Source organism: Mya arenaria, chromosome 4 (genome assembly GCF_026914265.1).
Source record: "Mya arenaria isolate MELC-2E11 chromosome 4, ASM2691426v1".
Classification (NCBI taxonomy): Eukaryota; Metazoa; Mollusca; class Bivalvia; order Myida; family Myidae; genus Mya; species Mya arenaria.
The window spans coordinates 29,172,305-29,194,272 of NC_069125.1; the positions used below are offsets into that span (position 1 = coordinate 29,172,305).

The following is a 21,968-nucleotide window of genomic DNA, read 5'->3' on the forward strand; positions in this document are numbered from 1 at the left end:
ATTGATATCATAAGGAACATTGCGTTATATTGATATGGTCGGAACTTATGAACTTTTTTATGCAATTCTGAGAGAAATTGAGCAAGGGGAATTAATTAATTGAGTATGAATAATATCTGCATGATTCTGACTAGACCTATAATACATTTCGACCTCCGGTGAAAAAGAATGCACGTTTCAATATATGAATATAAAGAACTTTTTTTATTGCCTTTACATAATTGACAAGGTGACATTTCAATGAAAAGATTGTAGTAAAAACGTATGCTTAAAATTCCACAAGGTCGAAAAGTGTCATGTAATTCAAAGATAATGACTCCTGATTTAAAATGATTCATGTTTGAAGATTTCGCAGGTCTATAAATTGAGACGATACGACATTTTATCTCATGCTGTTTTGTTATTCTTTTAATTTGAATATTTCCTTCTCTGGAGCTTTGAATTTTTTTATCAACTTGGAAATCGTTCTTGAAGACACAAAGTGTATCATTAGTGACTTCCACCATGTTTGAACTTAAGTCCGGAATTTTACTCGGGTTAAGTGAGGACGAGCGATATGATTGGTTGAAACTTGTGACGTCACGTCCTGTGTCATTTCATGGAACTACATTTTCAGCTGTCCAGCCTCAGGTACGTCAAGTATTAATTGAAGTTATTGTGTACAAGGCATATCATTAGGAAAACCTCGGACATTTTCCATCGAAAACAACCTCGGACGTATATGGACGGTTTACAATGTCAGAAATCTTTACATTTAACTACGCTGCAAGTAGATCGCGTTGTTCTTCCAATTTAGCAATGAAACTTAATGTATTTTCTCTTTGGAATCTTATTTTTTATGCAACAATACACTTTAAATCATTCAATTTTAACTAAGTAATACAAAATACACGTTAAACACTACAATTATGAACTACTTTAGCTGATGTACCGGCATACATCCGAAGTTGTTTTCGATGGAAAATGGCCGAGGTGTTCCAAATGCAAAGCATCTAGGGATAGTTCAGGAGCGCTGGTGTAGTCAAAAGAGCACTCGAATGAACAAAACGATATACATTGTAGATAATTAGCAAATTCAATAAATAAAATCCAATGACATATTACTAAGGGATCGAGGGGATGTACCATTTCGGACTAGAATTTGTTCATTTCTTCTTCCTTTTTGGGGGTGGGGGCTGGGGGTTAGGGGGGGGGGGGGCGGGAGAGAGAGAGTAGGAGGTCAAGTTGTACAAAAGTTGACAAATCGAGGGCCATACCTATACCATGTTTAGTGCTATTTTCTGGTATATTTCTGAAATAGTGTATTGATCTTCGGCAAGGTGTCACAGGTGTCCGTCACATAGCTTGATCACTAAATTATGGCCATTCAGTCCTTTGCTATTGTTTAAAAATTAACAAAAACTAATTAAAATTGATAAAATGGCATTTCAATAAATTTCTAAGAGTATAACTTATATTTCGTCTGATTATGTTAGAATTGTATCAAGAGCTGGCATAAAAGTTACATTTTTCTTGTAGCTTAGTATTTTACCTTTCCGGCAGTGACAAAAAAGTTAGCATTTTGTCACTTGATTTAGGAAATATTTGACATTGTTCAGGGCAACTGTGGTTTGGGGATTTCTGGACACGGCAACCTTGTTTATTTTACATATGTATAATGATATTATTTTTTTTAATCATAATTTTTTAAACATATCAAAGGACTGAATGGCCAAATGTTAGTGATCAAGCTATGTAACGGATACTTGTGGATTAGATATACAAACATTCTTATACATACAGATTTGACATGGAAAATGTGACAATGATACATGTGTGTTTCCTATGCTACGAAAACGACATATCAAAATGTTTCGTAGACTTTATCCTTTTCAATATATTACTTTTTATCAGTATGAAACTTATTATGTATCAATAGTTTATATGTTCGCTGTTCATTTTTTTTCCTTTTTCTAAAATACTGGAGTGGCTCTTTGAAGCATGGACAAATTATGAAACTAACGGTATTTTTTCATACGTACACCTCATTTTATCATTTATCATATTTTTGGCTTATTTTTTTTTTTTTTTTGGTTTCTGTTTAAATTGTTGGCTACTGAGCTTGTTTCTGTAGCTTTTCATATAAACATTTACCTACAACGTATGTATAATATGAGTTACTGGCAAAGTGTATGATGTCATTCTTACAATTATCTTTAACGTTTAAGACTTTATCTAAAATATATTTATAATATAATTTTCTAACAACGTACCAAGGCCATTCGATGGACCCAACGGTATTTTGTCATTCCTAGATCCAACTGTTTAGGCTTAACATGCGACGTATTTATTATATGAATCACTGCCATGTTTATTGGCCATTTTGAATCGACCATCGGTATGATGTCATAATTACAATTATCCTAATAGTGTTAGCATAACCTACGACGTATTCTTAATATGAACCATTACGATGTGCAGGCCATTCAATGGATCAAACGGTATTTTGCAATACTGTACCTTCTGTGATCTTGAAAGTATAGGCTTTTCCTACGACGTGTTTATAATATGAACCATTGCCATGTTCATAAGCCATTTGATGAACCTAAAGGTATTTTGTCATACTTACAACGATCTTTACAGTGTAGCCTTAACGTGTGGTGTTTTTATAATATGATCCACTGAAATGTACCCGGACCATTCGACAGACCAAACGGTATTTTGTCATACTTACAACGATCTTTACAGTGTAGCCTTAACGTGTGATGTGTTTATAATATAATCCACTGAAATGTACCCGGACCATTCGACAGACCAGACGGTATAATGTCATACTTACAATTATCTCCATAGAGTAGGTTTAACCTTCGACGTATTTACAATATGATTCAATGGAAAGTAGGACTAGGTGATGGACCTTGCAGTATGTTGTCATGCTTACAATTACTTCAAGGGTTTTTGTTTTACCTACAACATGTTTGTAATATAATCCACTGAAAAGGTCCAGGGCCATTTGATGGACCTTTTAAGTTTAAGTTTAAACATTAACCCCGTTTAATGGAACAGGGTAAACGCCAAAGACTTATAACACAAAAGCAATAAATCACAAACAAGAAACATGGAACAACAGCACAAAACTCCACAAACAGCAAAGTGCATATATACTATATGGAAAAATAGGTATGTTTATCAAGGATTGTTAGGTACCGCCTTGGAACTATTATCTACTGACAAGAACAGGGTGGCCGTGTCATTTAACAAATTTTGAGAAAATTTAATAATTATCAAGGGAGGGAACTTCTCCTCAGCGCCGAATGTTTAATAGTCCGCCTTCTTTATTTTAGCGCCTTTCTCACTTGTTCTCTAGTTTTAATCCGGTCCGGACGTGTGTTTTCTCCCTCCCTCCCGCCCGGTTCTTTTATTTCTTTTTGTCGGACAAGTTCTCAATTTTATCTTTGCTTACATGGTTAATCCTTTTCTTCCCTCTATTATTTAAGGATATTGAATATTATATTATGTTTTTTACTTTATTATGCATTCTGATATGGTGTATCCTCGCGTGGAGGATTTATGACTGCTTTTGACATAAGCTTTATATCTATATGCTAATTTCATTTCCAATCTAGCAGCCCATTATTTCGGCCAAATTAAATTTATATTATACATTTGTCTTTGTTTTTCCTGAGCGGAATAATTAATGGAGTTTGGTCGTTATTCAAACATTCTAAAAGATTTGTAAGAACGTCACAAACAGCACCATGTAGAGTTTTTCGAATCCTCTACGTAATGTTAAATTTCAATACTGTTTAGCAATGAACTTACGGGAAGATATATATCATAATAACGAACATCTGAAGCATTTGAATTTTGATCTTTCAAGCAAAATGTAAAAAAACACACTTTAAAACAAAGCTGTTTGCCGACAGTTTTCGTAATCAAAACATCTTGTTGGGAAATTAAAACAGTTCACAGCGCCTAATATTACCGGGTATTTTTTTAATTCCTTCAAATATATACGAATGAGCTCGGCAAAGCCGAGAATGCCCCGTTAAAACGTAGCATGCTAGCGCGGTTTTCGTACTTTAGCCAAGTCGTGGATTAACTGCTATTTCCACATTCCAATTGTACCTCTGTATTAATTTTAAAACCATTTATACTAAAACTTAAGGGAAGCAACTCTTGAACCTACAATTGGTTTCGATTTTTTTTCTTCTTTCGTATGCTCTCCCTTGATACGAATGATTGGTTGTTAAGTAAATATATATTAATATTTTGATAAAACTAAGATTTGAAACACTCGATTTTTGAGCAACCTGCGATCATAGTACGGCTCGGACTGAGTGATCGACGAGTGACTGACTGATAGATGCGACGATGTGTGAAGTTGGCTAAAATTTTGTGAAGATTGCAAAGAAAGAAAGTGTTTTAGTCAAGATTCATTTTAAGCATCTGACAAAACAATGCAATAAAAAAATATGGACATTAAAACATGTTTATAACTAAATAATAATGATAATGGGTAAGGTGAATTAAAAAAAAGATGGATAATGATACATATTTTTTATCATTATGCACCAGTCAATTGTAACCACGGCCCTCCCAGGTCCGGAGAATAGCGGGGACTTTGACGTTCGGTCCAGCCAGACCCTGGGTAAAATTCCCGACGTGCGGGGATGAACTGCTGGTAAAATCCCCGCCAAATGCCCCGCTCCCCAGGGACCCTAGGTTATGAACATTTCTCCTTATTTTTAACGCGAAGACAAAACCACCGCATTCACCCGGCACTGCGGGGCCACCTGAAAGAAAAAAAAAACGGCCTATAACCCCCAATATCACCGGTATACCACCGGACCTGGGGGCCGTGGTTACAATTGACTGGTGAATTATTATTACACATCATCGATGCTCTTGTTTGTGTTATCGTTATTTCATAGCCATGGGTTATTGTTGCTATTTTCAAACCTCGAGTCCATTCTAAAATTTTCGTTCTTGTCCGTATTTTTTCTAGACACATTTTAACTGCGTTTCGATTCTAAGATGTTTTTGTTTTTGTTCGTATTTTTTCTTATCAAAGACACCATTATTAATGCAACGTGTATATTCTAAGAAATTACGTTTTTGTCCGTAATTCTATTGTTCTCATTACTGGACATATTCATTCATGAACAAAGCACATTGCTTAATAATTGAAATATGGTATTTGCTAATATCAAAATCTATATTTGTCAGATCCTTGCCCATGTTTTTCTAAAAGGTTTTTCCGATTTAGACAAAAGACAATAATGGTTTTTTAATGGCATGCTTTTTATGTTTAATGTCATTTAGGGTTCAAGTTTTGATTTATTTGAACAATTGCTTTCATTCATTTTAAAAATGCATATCCATTTCAGACGGGATGGTATTATTTAATGTTCACTTCAGCACGGTTCCATCACTCAAATAACTATCCATATTTACAAAGAATACCTTTTTATATAGGTAGTGTATAAGGTTTCCTTTTAAAGTAACACGCGCATGGTTTGTAAAATGCACTTTTTTAATTACGAAATAAAGTGTGGCAAATCATAAGGAGTGTAAAAACAAAACTACCAAAAGCTGGAACCCTTCAGCAAATGTTGATATTTGCTCAAATATCGTCTTTGAAGGCAAAGATCACGTTAATAACGCGATTGAAAATTAATTACGACTGTGGTGTTGTTTGATTGGTTGATTGACATTATCACGTGATGTTATCAATGTATCCCTAACAGGTAAACATATCCACAACTTTTGTTAATGTCGCGGTGGCAGTGTGGACTAGCCGAATGTTTTCTAATTTGTGCTTGACTTTACCGGGGTTGGTTTAAACCCCACTAAAATCAAAAAAAAAAATTATGCTATAACTGTATTTCTTTCTGCAATTTCAATATCATAGAGTAAATGAAGATAACAAAAGTGTTTTCAGATCCATTACCGGGAAAACTAATTTTTGGTCCAAAACATGAGCGAGTCACTTTAAATCAGTTGGAGTTACGCTCTTGTATGGCGATGCAATTAATAATTTCTCTTACCGTAATTTTAAAACATCGTCCTTTGATAGAAAATTGATTCCACACACGAGTCAAACTTCCATTCAGCGTTTTAAAAGAACAGGATTTGTCGGAATAAAGTATTTGCATACATAATTAGTTTTCAAACCCCGATCATCGCATATTCGAACATCGCTGATGTGTTGCTATTGGAGTGTATGATTGAATTATTTGATAGATGTGGAGGGGGTTAAAACAGATATTGAAAATGTGTGTAGTTTGCCGTTCATGAGTGGATTTGGGTACTTATAAGCCATGCCCACCGATAAATTATTGTTTTATTACGAAAGGTTTAATGTGAAAATGATAAATAGTTATTGAATATCTGGTTGTTGGGGATATTATTTTGAATTATGAAATGTGGAAGTTAACGACAGTTGGATTAAAGTTTGTGTCCTGAATTTTAATGCTCTAAACTCTTAAAGTTAAGCAAATGATTTTACAACTTTCAAAGCCTTGTGTTAATTTATTTATCTAAGGGATTTGTAGAATTAAAGAAGGGTTTCTGTCTTGTATTCATGAAACCAATGAAAATAAATAGTGACCGTTCAAATATTTTGAATTCTTCATAGTTTTATTAGGCCTGCTTTGTGCTGTTATTTATTTTATTATATGAAAGGAAATATTAATCACGTAGATGAAATGTTTTATTGTAAAATTTAAGTTATTAACCGTTCGTGTGAGGAATAACATAGTTAAATCTATTCGGTAGATGTTTAAACAATTAATAAGTTAGTAAAAACTGATTTGAATAAAAAAGTGAGAAACGTGAAAATGCTTTAATAATAAAGAAAGTTAGTGAAAAGTGCTTTGAAAAATAAAGTAAGAAAAGTGAAAACTGCTTTAATAACAAAGTTAGTTAGTGAAAAGTGCTTTGAATAACAAAGTTAGAAAAGTAAAAAATGCTTTGAATGATAAAGTAATAATATGAATTAAGTATCAGTGAACTATTGTGATCCCCAAAAGCTGGTAATATGTACATTGGAATCAATCAGTGACACTTATCAAGTGCTCGTGAAAGATGTGTAACTATGAATGGTAAAAATGTCCGTCCTCATTGTGAGAATGCCGGGAACTGAAGCTCCCAAGTACCCCCGGGCGCGGCCGGGGGTCAGAGAATCACGCCCGGGTGTCAAGGAAAGACGCCAGGGGGTTGGGCTAGAGCCTGTGCCAGGCGCAGCGGGCAGAAGAAAGAAATTAAAGCGATTAAAGGGATTTAATCTCATGGAAACCAACACCAGGATTCTATCGCTCTTAAAGGTCGACTTTGATTATATTTTCATTGATTAATTTTAATTAATTTCACGTTCGTTGGGCCTTTTAAAAAGATTATTAAATGTTTCCTTCGTTCGTTTCTATTTGATCATTTGTTTGCGACTTCATCCGTGCACTATTCATTACTTTATTAATCTGGTCCTTTTTTGTGAAATCTAATCCATGGTATTAGCCGTTAATGCATAGAAATTTGCAACTTTTTCGTTAAAGCTGCGCTCTCATAGTTAGACCGATTTGACAACCTTTTTCAGGTTTTGTCTCAGAATCAGCTAATTTGGGCATCAGTGTTATCAAACAGTCATATAGGATAAAACACAATAGAACAGATCTCAATTGTTTGAAAATTATTGAGATTTCATTTTTCTATAAGCGTTAGTTACGCATTTAACCATTTAAACATTGATTTTCGACCGTAAATATTAAAATTGCGATTTCATCGTTCATCAGCATTCTTATCGTTCGGTTCCAGACATTTACGCAAAATTTGGCTTATTAAAAAACACCAAATTAAAATGTTTTCAAAACGGCCAATCTGTGAGAATATACAGTCATAACAGCAACTGCAAGCTGAAAAAGAATCTTCATTTTTGACAGATTCGTTGCGCAATTTACAGTTTCGTACTTTAAATTGCTAAGTAAGTTGTTTGAATAGCTCATATTTGCCCATGTCATAAATAGATTCCATTTTAAACAACTTAAGGCTTTATGAACTCAATAGATATTTGAGTAGAAAATAAAATGTGTTTGGCCATTAGTTTAATGTCTGAAGAAAAAATCAGAAAATTAAAGGGTAACTTTTAATTTCTTTTATGGCTTTTGTATACTATAATAGCCACACCACCAAATGGCCATTAGCAGTTCAATAAAAAAAGTCGCGTCCATGTTTTCTGAACATTTTTAAACTTTAATTGAGTTTGACAATATAATGAGATCGAAGTTCTTTAATATGATATTTGAACTTGAAAAAAGGCACACTGATTATTATTATTATTGATTATCAAAATGAATTGGGATTTTAATATATGGAAATAAGTCTGGGTCTTGCAAATTAGCATATTGCATACATGTTATATTGAATACATTTCATTTACAAAATGTCAAGATGTCTTTCAAATTACTGAAGGATGTTCCAATATACTTCATTCGTCTACGAGAGACGAGAAAAAAATTCCGTATGGTTGTTAAAGCTGCACTCTCAAAGATTGACAGTTTTGACTTTTTTTAAATTTTGTCTCAGAATCAGGTGATTTGGTATCAATGGCTTCAATTCAGTCTTATAAGCTAACTTAATATTGAAATCTCAATTGTTCGGGAAACTGCCGAAAAGTTTATTTAGTTCATAAAGCGTTAATAACGCTCTTATACATAACATATCAATTTTCGAACGATAATTTGGAAAACTGGGATCTGATCTTTTGTCAGCATGCTGTCTTATATCTCTCTGGTTTCCTAACATTTACGCAAAACAATGGCTCATCCCAAGATAAAAAAATACAAAATATGTCGAAACGGTCAATCTGTGAGAGTGCAGCTTAAAAAACTGTTAATCTTAAACATTTGCTTAATTGAAAAAACCCAACGCATTACGTTTAAAATAAGGAAACATTGAGGTATCATACCATTTTAACGTCACGGTTATAATTATGAACACTGAATTATGTTGCAGACGCCACACACACAATACGAATATCTATAAATACCTGTATTATTATGAAAATATACCTATTTAAATATCAGTTATTACATACATGTGAACTCTACCTGCGGTAGGTTAAATATACCGCTTTTGAGACCCTTCTTACGCCATATCACTTTCCCGTCGAAATCTACCGATATTGAAAGCTCTTTAAAAAAAACTCAAAATCATATCAAATTGGCCTTAAATTTTCTTTTAAAAACCTCAAAATTCTATCAACCCTGCTAAAATACCATATTAATCTGACACTTTTAAGAACATGGTGCAGCTTGTCAAATCACTTCACACTTCAGTCGAGATAACTTATTACCGATTTTTCAGTTAAATATTGATTTATCTAAAGTTTTTTTTGTTTTGTACTTGATTTTCCTATAGCAAACAAAAAATCTGATTATTAAAACATCGAAAACATTTATTTCATCTATGGCGCCTTTACTTTGTTTATAAAAATTGTTTGACATATTACAGATTTTTTTCTTCGATTTTTTATTGAAACTTTCTGACCTAGACTGATGTCAATGGCTATTTAATGAGTTTCAATGGGCTTGTTTGACCATCATATTCCGATTTAATGTAAACATTCAGAATAGTATACGCAGCAATTTTCATGAGAAAGCCTGTATTTAATCTATCTTTAACCTTGTTTACCACTTAATGTATTCAGTTATCTGTACTTCTATTTGGCACATCTTTGTCATAATCGTAAAGGGTTTACATAAAAATTAACTTAATTTGGATGATGGAAATGCCAAACACGTTAAAAGAATTTGATGGGGGATAAACAGAAAATGGTATATTGCTTAAAACGTGGTATTTATAAACACACATAGCAAAAGCGTTAGTAAGGCCACACTTTAAAAGATGTCTATGAGCGGTCACCCTAACCTAAGTTTTGTGACTGACTAGGCAGGTCAAGATTATTATATTATTCTTTTTTTAATATTATTTTTTTCCAATTGTATTGCATCTTTAAGCTACCTTCATCATTCTGCAGAACATAGACAGAAACAAATGTACCTATATACATAAACGGCCAAAATATTGATAAAGTTATTAAGTCAGGCCGATATTATTAAGTCAGGCCGATTTTACTAGGTCGGGCCGATTTTACTGAGTCGGGCCGATTTTACTAAGTCGGGGCCGATTTTATTAAGTCGGGCCGATTTGACTGAATCGGCCGAGTAACCACAAACAAACAATTTTAATTAATGGCCTAGTCCGCCATTTTGATTTTGCACGATTCAATAGAAAGAAAAATATAGTATGTGTTCCTTGACCTAGGCATCTCTAAATTTGCAAAAAATGTATAGAAATGCATCAACGACTGATAAAGATTGGAATATTTATGGTATTTATTGCTGATTGTAAAATACGGGTTCTTTGAAATATGTTAATATAATTCGTTCGAAAATAACAAAATGTGTTTACATATATGGTATACGGATTCTTTTATCAATTAAGACTGCGTATCAAATTACCCAGGGTATTGTATGCAGTAACAATCGGTACCCGTCCGCTTTTGAAAATAAATCTTGATCTGAATAATTAAAACCGAATCCATTGTATTAAACTGTTTCAGCTTTAGGACAAGTATCGGCCTGAAAACGACTAGGATAAAACGAAAAATGCTTAATTTTTCTGAAAGATGTATTTTCTCACAGTTTATCATTTTAAAAAATCTCAAAAAGAAACAATCTTGTTTTGAACATCTCATAAGCCTTGTTTGTCTTTGTATGTTTCGTGTGCATTCGGAACTCCTCGATGGAAAATGGCGGAGGATTCCCGACTGTTTTGTGTGGGCCAATGACAATCGAGGATTTTTAAAATGTTCTGGTTTATTTTTAGATCGATTTTGACGAATGCACCAACAATAGTTTCAAATAGTATATTTGAGTCTAGTTTTCACCAAGGCTTACCAGTTACTTTGGTTTCAATGGTAACGGTATCCTGTCTGTGCCTAGTGTTTGTATTTTTGTATGGGCCAATGAAAATAGAGCATTTTCAAATTTTCCGTTCAATAATTGTACGTCGATCTGCCGAATGCACAAACAAACATCAAATAACTTATGCATCAGTCACGCCCTCCTCCCAGGTCCAGGAGTATACCGGGGATAGTGGACGAAATTAGCCGTGGTTTTACCTTCCAGTGGCCCCGCAGTGCCGAGTGAATTCGGTGGTTTTGTTTTCGCGCCAAAAATAGCGGGGAATGGGCCTTTCCTAGGATATCCCCGAGACGCGGGGGCATTTGGCGGGGATTTTATTAGCAGTTTGTCTCCGCACCGCAGGGATTTTATCTGGCATTGGCTTGACCGAAAGTCAAAGTCCCCGCTATACCCCGGACCTGGGGGTGGGGGTGGGGCGTGGTTACAATTGACTGGTGCATTAGAGTAACATTTTAGACGATCTTCAGAAAAAATAGCGGGCTACCACGGCCTGTAAACTCTAACAAATACTTATACGATACACATTATACCCCAGAGCAAGCGGGTAGGGTAATATATCAAACAATTATGCGATATACAATGGTACTTAAAACCATTCAAATACGAACACTACAAGGATATTTCAATCTCACTCCATAAGTAATAAATCAACTTAATAATGTTCTATCTAAGATTTTATCAAGTCCAGATACTTGAGAATTTGAAAAGTAAAACTTGTGATATATTTATATGGAATGTAAACAGAAATAAAAACTATTTGTTCTAAGCTTTGTACATGACTACACATACAATACCTAGTTTTAAATGCTCGAATAAGATTTAGTGAGATTCTTTTGTACCAAAATCATCAAAAGAAAAACACTACAAAAGATGGCTTTTAGGACGAATTAGTTAACTTTAATATTTACTATTTGAAATCTGTATTAAAATAGATAAGAAGAGTTCATCAAAAAATTAAAACTTCAAAAAGAACTTTGTAATAACATTTCAATCAAATGTGAGTGCATGAGATTACGATATTAAGTATTTATATGGAGCTTGCTTACAATCTTGATTTCAATAAAATTCTGCTCAAATACTTCGAAATATGCCGCATTGGTTTTTGCTCAAGATATTTTATTTCTTCAGACTAAAATTTTCTACGCCTTAGATATGTCAGTCATATAAAACGCTAATCGAATTTTAATGACATGTTGTCAAGATTTATTTCTATCGCTTTGTGAAACTTAAATGTTTATTAAACATTAATTCTTAAGTGTTTATAACAAAATGCCACCGATCGATTAAAATCGCAACGACACACTCAACAGCTTGAAAGGTACAGCAAAAAGTACGAATTATACAAACAAGTTGTCTGAACTTCTTCATAATAAATTAATCAAATCTGACTTGTCGTGACTGGAATACGCGATGAGGAAATAAACAGGTTTTTAAACGAGAGCGCTTTAAGCCACTATCGGATCCAGGGAGGGTCCAACGCCCCCCCCCCCCCCTCCCTAAAATTGTCCAACTTCACTTGTTCTGTAAAAATCGAATGAAAAACAATTAAAAAAATACACTCAAAATGCACTATTTCGGACTTGAATTATTGAAACATTCTTGTTGGAATACCCTCGGACCCCCTTCCAAAATTTTAAACCATGAAAATATCGGTTCTGGGGCAAGCGCGCATGTTAAAATGCTTCGCCCCTGAGCTACGCTTCCTGTTACGTCAATTCCTGGACCCATCCCTGTAAGCGGGTACCAACACTCGTCCGTTGTTGTTTTTCCCAATAAATGAAGCTACAAATATGCATTAAAGAAGCTAAGCATGTTCCAAATGTCGCTGGTAACATACGTACTAAATTTCATACCAATAGCTTGAACATTTCTTTGGTGTGAACAAAGGTGACCTGTGGAAACGATGTTTCCACGAAACTGGGCATTCAGTAACATGTGAGCATTTGAATGTCGTCATGTAACCACGAATCTTCCAGTTTCAAAATCGTTAAAAGACTCTCGGCGTCAATTTATTTGGACTACAGTAGACGCCACCAAAACTGAATACCTGCCTAGTGATAGGTCTCAAGTGGCAAAACTGAAAATCTTTGTTTCATTGTAACTGTCTTTCTAGTTAAGTTTTGATGATGAAAATTGCTGATATAACTATTCGAAATTATACAATTATTCACATTTATTTTTGGTAAAAAAACGAATATAATAAAGATTGTTTGTAATTTAATAAAAGTTTATTTCTGAGTCTGAGACTAGACCTGGACATGTGATTGTTCGTAATCATAACCCTTAAATCTTAATAAATGAACAAATCGACATAAATTTGGCAACTTCTGATTTTATAACTCGTCATTTTGACATGAAACAAGTGAGGAAAAACACACTACAATATCACATTAATCATTATCAGTATATTCGATATACGCTCCCATACTTAAAAGTACAGAGAAAAAGAGTTCGAACATTGTTCAAACACTTCATGAATTCTTTCTTGTAGTATACCATGAACACTTTTCTGGTAAAGAGAAATCGAACTGTACTTCATAATTTTGTCAATAAAGTTTTATTTGATTTTAATCTTAATAGAAATATATCGTTAATTGCCATTATGAACCTTACATACACCCACAATGTGATATTTGATTAGTACATTGTGTTTATGACCGGGTGTAAGTGCTTGTTATTCGATATGAAGGCATGCTGAATACTGGATGATTATTTTTTTTATTTGATTTGTAAATATAAGTTGAGCAAATAAGCGCGTATAAGGGTCCTGTGATAATTATTTGAACTAACCAGTCCTTTATTGTACCAATAAGTGAACCTCTGTAGCTATTGTCGGTAAACTGAAATTTACCGTAGTATCTCTAAATTTTGAGATGTTTTTTTTCTTTCGACTTTATTTTAACAGACAGGGACTTAAGATTCAATAAGTGAGTATATGGGCCCTGTGATAATGATTTGAACTAACCAGTCCTTTATTGTACCAATAAGTGAATCTCTGTATTCGTAGCTATTGTCGGTAAAATGAATTATACAGTAGTGTCTTTAAATATTGAAGTTTTTTTCTGTACGATTTTAACGAACAGGGACTTAAGATTTAATAAGCGTATAAGAGCCCGGTGATAATGATTTGAACTAACTAGTCCTTTATTGTACCAATAAGTGAATCTCTGTCGCTATTGTAGGTAAAATTAAATAATACCGTACTATCTCTAAAAAATGAGTTTTCTTTCGGCTTGATTTAACGAACAGGGACGTAAGATTTTATAAGCGCATATATGTGCCCTGTGATTTGAACTCACCAGCCCTTTATTCCTGGAGCTTTAAAATATACCGTTGTATCTCTAAATATTACGGAGAGAGTTTTATTTCGACTTGAATGTAACAAGCAGGGACTTTAATTTGATTCAAATGTGCGTATACGGGACCTGTGATAATTATTTGAACCCAACAGTCATTTATTGTACCAATAAATGAACTCTGTAGCCTTTGTTAGTTAAATGAAATATACCGTGGTACCTCCAAATATCGAGAAGGGAGTTTACTTTCGTCTTGATATTCTATCAAACAGGGACTATATTCACTTACATATTTAGTCCGTGTTTAAGACTTAAGATTCGAAACTGAACATGGTAATGTTATTGTAAATGCTATGTTAAGTATTTTGCTACCGACAAATTCATCACACTCCCTTAAGGAGATATTCTGAAACTAAAACATTGATTTCATCGTCACTCCTCTACCACTTGACTCCTACCACCGTCTCACCCAGACTCGTGTTCACCGCTAGGCTTTCTCCATATTCTTTTTTTACATACAAGACCCTTTCAAATGATACCATAATAACATGGGTTCTCCAAGCATCCGAAATTCACACAATTGTTCGCCGTATACATTAAATTGGCACAGTTTGTGTGAATAAATACGTTTTTAATCCAAAACATTCATCACTTGTTATTCTTTACTCGCAGGTTTCGGAGGAGGGACGGAAGCGGGCGTCCACCCTGCCGCCTCTGGAGCGAGAGCCGACCTTTCAGCGGAAACCGAAATACTTTAACCCGTATGAAGGAAACGCAGAAGAGGTATATATGGAGAGTGTTGTAAAATGAATATTGGTCACTCATAATTGCCCTACATTCATTTCACAATTATAAAAGTATTATAGAAACTCGAAAAACTTCTTAACCAGTATAACTGCTACATAGAACTGCCTTCTTTTGCAAATTTATTTTATGAGCCCTTTTGAATTAAGATTACTTATTTTTATAGTAAGGAAGGTTGTCGTTGTCTGTGCAAATCTTTAACATCCAACTCTTAAACTGTTCAATATATTCGTATTTAAACCAATTAAAATACCAATATATATATATATATATATATATATATATATATATATATATATATATATATATATATATATATATATATATATATGCGTAGAAAGGCTCATTACTCTTTAAGTAAAACTAACTACTAACTATAGAGTAATGCCCCTTGATCAACTGCACGATGGTGTCCCCTTATTGTCATCTTGCGGATACTGTTTTGTTCTTAGTTTTAATGTGTTTTATGCATGTTAAAACCTAGATCTTAATATTTCAGGCCGCGGACAGCCATTGGCGGAAGAGCTATGAAAAGGTCAGCGTGGAAGTTGACAACAAAGTCAAGTCACATCTTAAGGTAAATATTACTATTAGTATAGAGTTTGGTGTTTTGAAAAGACATTATAACATATCGAATATTTATGCAAATGACAATAAATTATTCACTATTTTCAAAATATTGTTATACTGCATAAATCTTTAAGATGTGTGTCGTGCAATGAACAATACAAGTCACCAGTCAGAGTCATTTATACGTTTAAAAGTGTACATACAATCAAAGCCCTGAGACTTCCAGATATTTATGTGTTTGGGGTTTTGGTTTATTTTGGTGATATATTAAAAAAACACGAATTAACATATATGTTTATACTGAAAGGCTTGAACTAAGTTTCTAACCCTTGTATAGTAAACTTGATTTTCTTTTTACAAACACTAACCTTCCAATTCAGCGTCAGTTGTTGGTTCGGTTTGAGCGGCGCCTCAAACGTCTGGAGGATGCGATGTCAGACGACAGTGGTGATCGGCATGGTCCCGGATATAACCCCTGGGAGGGAAAACACAAACATGTAAGTACAGAGATATATCCACTCTAATTTCATATGGAAGGAATTATATCAACTGCAGCCAGCCAGCCCTTAATTCTTGGCTGCGCACTGATCAATTTAATATGTTATGGACCAAATAAAGACAATACACAATTCATATTTCAATTTCTAACCGTGTCGTCTGCGGCCAAGGGAATCGATTAATTTGCCAAAAACGGCACGCTTGATTAATAACTGTAGCGCTCGCTAAATGCCGTACTTTCTTCGTACCAGATTTGTTACAATGTTTTTTTATTATAGTAATACGTGTGCTGTACAGCAATACATTTTGATCGGTATTTTCTAATGAAATGCTGCGTGATTTTAAGCTTTGTTTTATTTTAATTCAGAAAAAGAATGGGAAGTCGGATATATTCCACAAATACACGGAAACCGGTGAGCGCGCCTCGTCACCAGCATCAATGAAATCAGACAAACCTCTTCCGGATATCAGAGTAGGAGAGACAGAACATCTTCCGGATATCAGAGTTGGGGAGGTTGGTGACAGGGCGGCCATTAGAGTTCAGTTTCCGGAAGGCCACCACAATGGGGATCGCCATGTAAACGGAAACGTGTCGAACACAAACATAGCTAATGGCGATCATACGGACGGAGCCGGATCGGATGGAGAAAGCCTTCCTTCGCCTTGTCAGGGGGAGTTTGATGTCGCTGACGTCAAGTTCAGGTATGAATAATTGAACAATCCAGATTTGGTATCTTGCTAGGTTGGATGTACGGACTAAAAGTGATTAGTAAGACAAACAAAGGGAAGTAACAAATTCGAATTTCAGAACGAAAAACCTGTCCCACAATTCGGAAACCCACATAACCTGGTGCTGCTTTGTTACCCCCCGCTAAAAGGCGAGTGGGTTGCGTGTGTGCGTGTGTGTCCGGGCAAATTTGTCCGGAGCGTAACTTAAAATGTCTATGAAGTATTGGCTTCAAACTTCATAAAAAGGATTGAGGAAAAATGCAGTGCTCACAAGATCCATAGCTCTTCCGGCTGCAGTTTTGTTTTAAGTTATTGTCCATTTTTTAAGTGAAACCCTTTGTCGTAATGCGAAGTTGATACTGTTCTTCATTCGGTGGGAATATGGCAGTCTGTGAATGCTCTCGTTACTTTTTCAGATACAGTGACGAACATTTCCGCCATCTCGACGTCAGCCCCGTTCAGACGCCGCAGGTCATACGTCCAATGACGCGCGAGCAGACGAGACTCAGTTTTGACGAGCGTATGTCCCGGATATTACGTGGTCACGTGCATGTCACGTGCCCAATTAGGAACAAAGTAATCCGCGTGTACCTATGCTCAGGATTTATAGGTAGGTCTTGGTTTAAGACAATGTGCTTGCATGTAGCATATATTCCGACACTGAAACATTTTGGGACATACCGTTTTTGATAAAATATAGTTCTATGCGATCTATTTTTGTCAGCAGTCTTATATCATTGGTTTACATGCATTTTCGCATAGATTGGCTCGTTCGAAGACAAAAAATGTAAAGAAATGCCAAAATTTCCAACCTGTGCAAGTGCAGCTTTAAAGCGTATTTTTAATGACAATTTCATCCAGATTCCGAGGCCGAGAGAACCTTTCTCTTAGAGCGGGTCTACCCAGAAATGCAAGAGTTGTGCGCCCTGCACGGCCGTGAATTTCAGATGGTGGACCCACATTGGGGGCTTCGAAATTCCAGTGCAGCAGACGACCACAGCGTGCCGGCCATGTGCCTCGAAAACCTAGAAAGATGCTGTCGGGACCAGCTTCAGCCTCTACATGCAGTGGTGAGATTTAAAATGGTTTTTAAAAAAGCGGAATGCATCCCGTATAAATCTATATCACGCCTCCAACATAAATGACGCAACGCCATTGGTCCAGGGCTGGTCACGCGATGACCCCATATTTTTCCATATTGGGTCACCAAATTTTTATCGTACCAAAATGGCGTCTATTTTCCGATTGCGATCAATATTCCGATGAATAAATGAAACATTTAAATATGTAATCAGGTTGTCAACGTGATGTATACGCTACGGAGTTTGTAGGGAGGCTCCGCTCTCATCCGATATGTTTCCTTCGCCCTGTATATATCCAATCGGGGCACCTACTAACCCCGTGACTTATAGTATTTCGACGAATAGCTCCATATTTTTGGTGACAATTGTACGAAGTTAAAACAATTACTGCAATTATATTTGTTGAGCTCTGGATTTTTTTTTCTTAGATATACATTTTGTATCTGAATTCCCTTGTTAAAGTGTAATTTCTTATTTCAGGTTTTGTTAACGGACAAATACGGCGAGCCGATGTTGCCGTCGATCCTTCAGATGGAAGAGTTCGAGACAGCATTCCAGGGAGTTACAGAATTCTCCGCCAGGGAGCGCGCCGCAATTGAGCGGGAGATAGCCGTAATCGAGCCACCCACTTCCGGTGGGACCGGAAACTACACAGAAGTCAATAATAATCACGACTCTGAAGTAAACAGTGTACATCCGGATGGAACTAGTATAAATGGACACACTATCAGCCAAGAAAGCAGCGACCAGCAACAAGAGTCATCGAAGACGACAGCGGCCGCCGGCCAGCGGAAGGAGGGTGTAGAGTCTAAGAAAGACCAGCAACGGCTCAAGGAGTTGAGAGAATCTATAGCGCGGCTCCCAAGCCCGAAGCTGCTCGCCACGTGGTACCGTTTAGACGAGAACGCCTTGCCGCCTGTCTACCGGTTACAGAATATAAGGTATACACAACAGAGAAAATATTTGTTGCAAAAGTTAATTTTGACTGCAGTTTATACTGGATCTGTGTAGTAGAAGGAGCTTTTATCATTTTCATAAAGTATCTACAAATCTCATCAATGTAACCATATTTCATACCCATTGGCGTAGCTCCATGTTAGCACTGTATGACCAGACTTGCATCTGTTTCATAATGTGTGCATTCACAGGCGTAAATTTACAAATTTTGAGGAAATTTAATAATTATTAAGGGAGGGAACTCTTTTTCATTGTCGTAAGTTAATTTGTCCGCACTCCTTCATTTGGCGCCTTTCTCACTAGTTTATAAGTTTTAATCCGTTTTGGACGCAATAATTATGCTGGGGATCTCTCAGACTAACACACACACACACACACGCGCACGCACGCACGCACGCACACACACACACACACACACACACACACACACACACACACACACACACATATATAAATGTTCCTTTCCTCATGATAATCAACTTAAAATTAACTGAGTCGGTTCCCGAAAAATGCATTTTTACACAAGTAGTATAATAATAACAAACAAACGAAATTATTTCTCCCTGTTACTCGGATATTTTTGCAATCGAAAAAGCCGATGATAATCCATAAAAATATAAAATAACCCATTTGTTTGTGAATGGAATTCGTACATTCAAAATTGAACTAGTACAAATTCTATTTTTGTTTTAGCACCGTAATTAAGGATTACGGACGAGGAGACGCGAACCGGAAGGAATACTCGCGGCAGTTGTGGGCGGACACCGCCGCCTCTTTATTGGCTCTCCTCAACACATTTGGCTCCCGAAAATTCAATAGATCCCGTAAGCATATTTTTTTGAATACATGCAACTCCATCCGTTATTTTATCTTTCGTAGAGGTTGAAATATCGCCAGAGCTGGCAACTTAATACTACCGTCACATGTAGAGTCTTGTCCAATGTTTAGCAGTTGGATCTGGATAAAACTGTCCTTAAAAGGAAATTATTTTACATTTAATATCAACATCAGTTTAAACAGTACATTTTTATCAATCCAGATGCTTTTGGTCGAGTATTATTTTGATCTCCTTCGACTGACATTTTAACATGAATGCTCGACTTTTTCGCCATTTTTCTTCCCATGCTAAGTTAACAATTCTAATTTGCCTTTTGTAGTCTTGGAAACCGAACTCGAGCACTTGCTAGAGAACGATGTCCATAGCGATCAATGTATTGTCGTCTGTCGCACGATGGATGACCTTGAGGACAATTTGGATGACCTTGGAGCAGATGACTTTGCGGATGTGACGTCATCAAAACCTTCCCGCATAAATAGAGATGCACAAAAACGTCTCATGAAGATTAAAAAAAATATTATTCCACAGAAGGTATGGAATAAGATAAATTTTATAACTAATATAATTTACTGTCAGAAAGGTTTTCAACTTTTTCATGTCACACAATCAAACACTGGAAGACAATTAGATAAGAATTTTGTGCGCTGAAATTTGACATCTTTTTACTCGAATATTCTTTACTGATCAATAATTTACTAAATCAAACAATGCGGTTTTTTTTTTTAAAACTAGGTCAACGAACAATACATCATCAACTTCCCCGTGTCCTGGGCGCCCGGTGGGGTCCGTGTGGGCGGGGACCGCTCCCATCAGACCTACCTGGACCGTCTAGCGCGTCATCTTTGTGACGTCATCAGGCGTCGTCTGCTCGAGAGTTTCAAAGAAGACGCACATGCGCAAGCCGAAGCAGACGAGACCGGAAAAGACTACAAATTGTTTGATGAAATGTCAGAACATGTTCATTTCTTTCAGGAAAGGTAAGCAAAATAATAATTAAAAAAATTCATACACCGAGTATTTTATTTTTCTCTCAAATATCTATGTCTCCTTAAAATGTCAGTTTTCAAAAAAATATGCAAACATTTTATTTTATTTTTAAAAATTGTGAAGTTATTTACTAAAGTGCCATTGGACGGTCGCTTCAATTTTTCGAACCAAAGGCAATGTTAAAATAATGGTCGTGCAAATCTTGAGTAAAATGAATTAATTTATTACCCTTTGAAAAAAAACATTTCTTTTTTGTCAAATTGTGCCAAACCGGATTTCTCCAGGTCACGAAGCTTCCAGGGCATGAAAGAGAGTCTGCACGTGATCAAGGCGTACATCCGGTCCACGTGCCGCGCGCCCCTCGTCGTCCATGGGCGCCCGGGAGCTGGAAAGTCAGCCCTCCTAGCAAAAGCCGCCAGGGAGACCCACAAATGGCTGAAAGGGTATGAATGGTTGGAAAGACCGTGTTTGGATTTGGTTATGTGATATATAAGTATAATAGACAATGAGGTGTAAGCTGACTTTAAAATACTCAAAAATTAAAATTTTGAACTCATCTTTCCATAGCATTTGGCATGTTGCCACTTGCTTAAATTTATACTGTTCACTTGCTTTTTTAATTTGTAAGATCAAGATTTATATTGCTGAATCTTTGCCTAAATTAAGTGATTTTCCTTAAACTTCATATAGAAAGAATGTATCCATAATTTCAGGCAATCAGTGTGTGTATTGGTACGGTCTGTGGGTGCCACGCAGGCTTCACGGAACATCCGGCATCTTCTGTATGACGTCTGTCGCCAGCTCTCTCTCGCGTACACAGACTCTGCGGAGAACGTGCCGACTGTAAGCTTTAATTTTTAGCAAATCTAGTGATATGATTTATTTTAGCTTGGTTTTGAATACAATGCACTGTTAGCTAATATGACTCACCGTTCGCTTGGTAGAAATCGGAAATGGTGTCGACCTGTCCTATCTGTGACGTCACAAATTAGTTACCTATGCATGTGGAATGACTCAAACAAACGACCTCTTTGATGACAGCTTAGATCTAATTTAAGTTGAAGTGTAGGATCTGAGTGTTTTGAAAGGACAGTAAATATAAGTAGCCAATAGACAGAATGGAATTACCAATGCATAACTAAAGTAAAGGATAAGAATAATATTAAATACTACCCTGGCCCTGGGCCCAATTTTAACGACGCCCGAAATGACGTTACGTTCGCAAACAATTTGATACGGTTTTTGG

General features: G+C 35.8%; 1 protein-coding gene across 4 annotated transcripts in view; it reads left to right on the forward strand.

The window, feature by feature from the left end:
• The window catches only part of LOC128232006 (uncharacterized), a 56,547-nt gene that overhangs the window by 28,127 nt on the left and 6,452 nt on the right, over nt 1-21,968 (forward strand). For 3 of the 4 annotated variants that reach the window (XM_052945334.1, XM_052945332.1, XM_052945335.1), the window contains 12 exons: nt 14,930-15,040; nt 15,561-15,638; nt 16,012-16,128; nt 16,497-16,831; nt 17,275-17,468; nt 17,720-17,928; nt 18,421-18,881; nt 19,591-19,721; nt 20,055-20,266; nt 20,468-20,712; nt 21,007-21,165; nt 21,436-21,565. In XM_052945334.1, the coding sequence (XP_052801294.1) occupies nt 14,930-15,040; nt 15,561-15,638; nt 16,012-16,128; nt 16,497-16,831; nt 17,275-17,468; nt 17,720-17,928; nt 18,421-18,881; nt 19,591-19,721; nt 20,055-20,266; nt 20,468-20,712; nt 21,007-21,165; nt 21,436-21,565 (2,382 nt within the window). Of the gene's footprint in view, nt 1-6,189; nt 7,308-14,929; nt 15,041-15,560; nt 15,639-16,011; nt 16,129-16,496; nt 16,832-17,274; nt 17,469-17,719; nt 17,929-18,420; nt 18,882-19,590; nt 19,722-20,054; nt 20,267-20,467; nt 20,713-21,006; nt 21,166-21,435; nt 21,566-21,968 lie in introns of those variants that run through there. The other variant, XM_052945331.1, reaches the window with a different exon arrangement.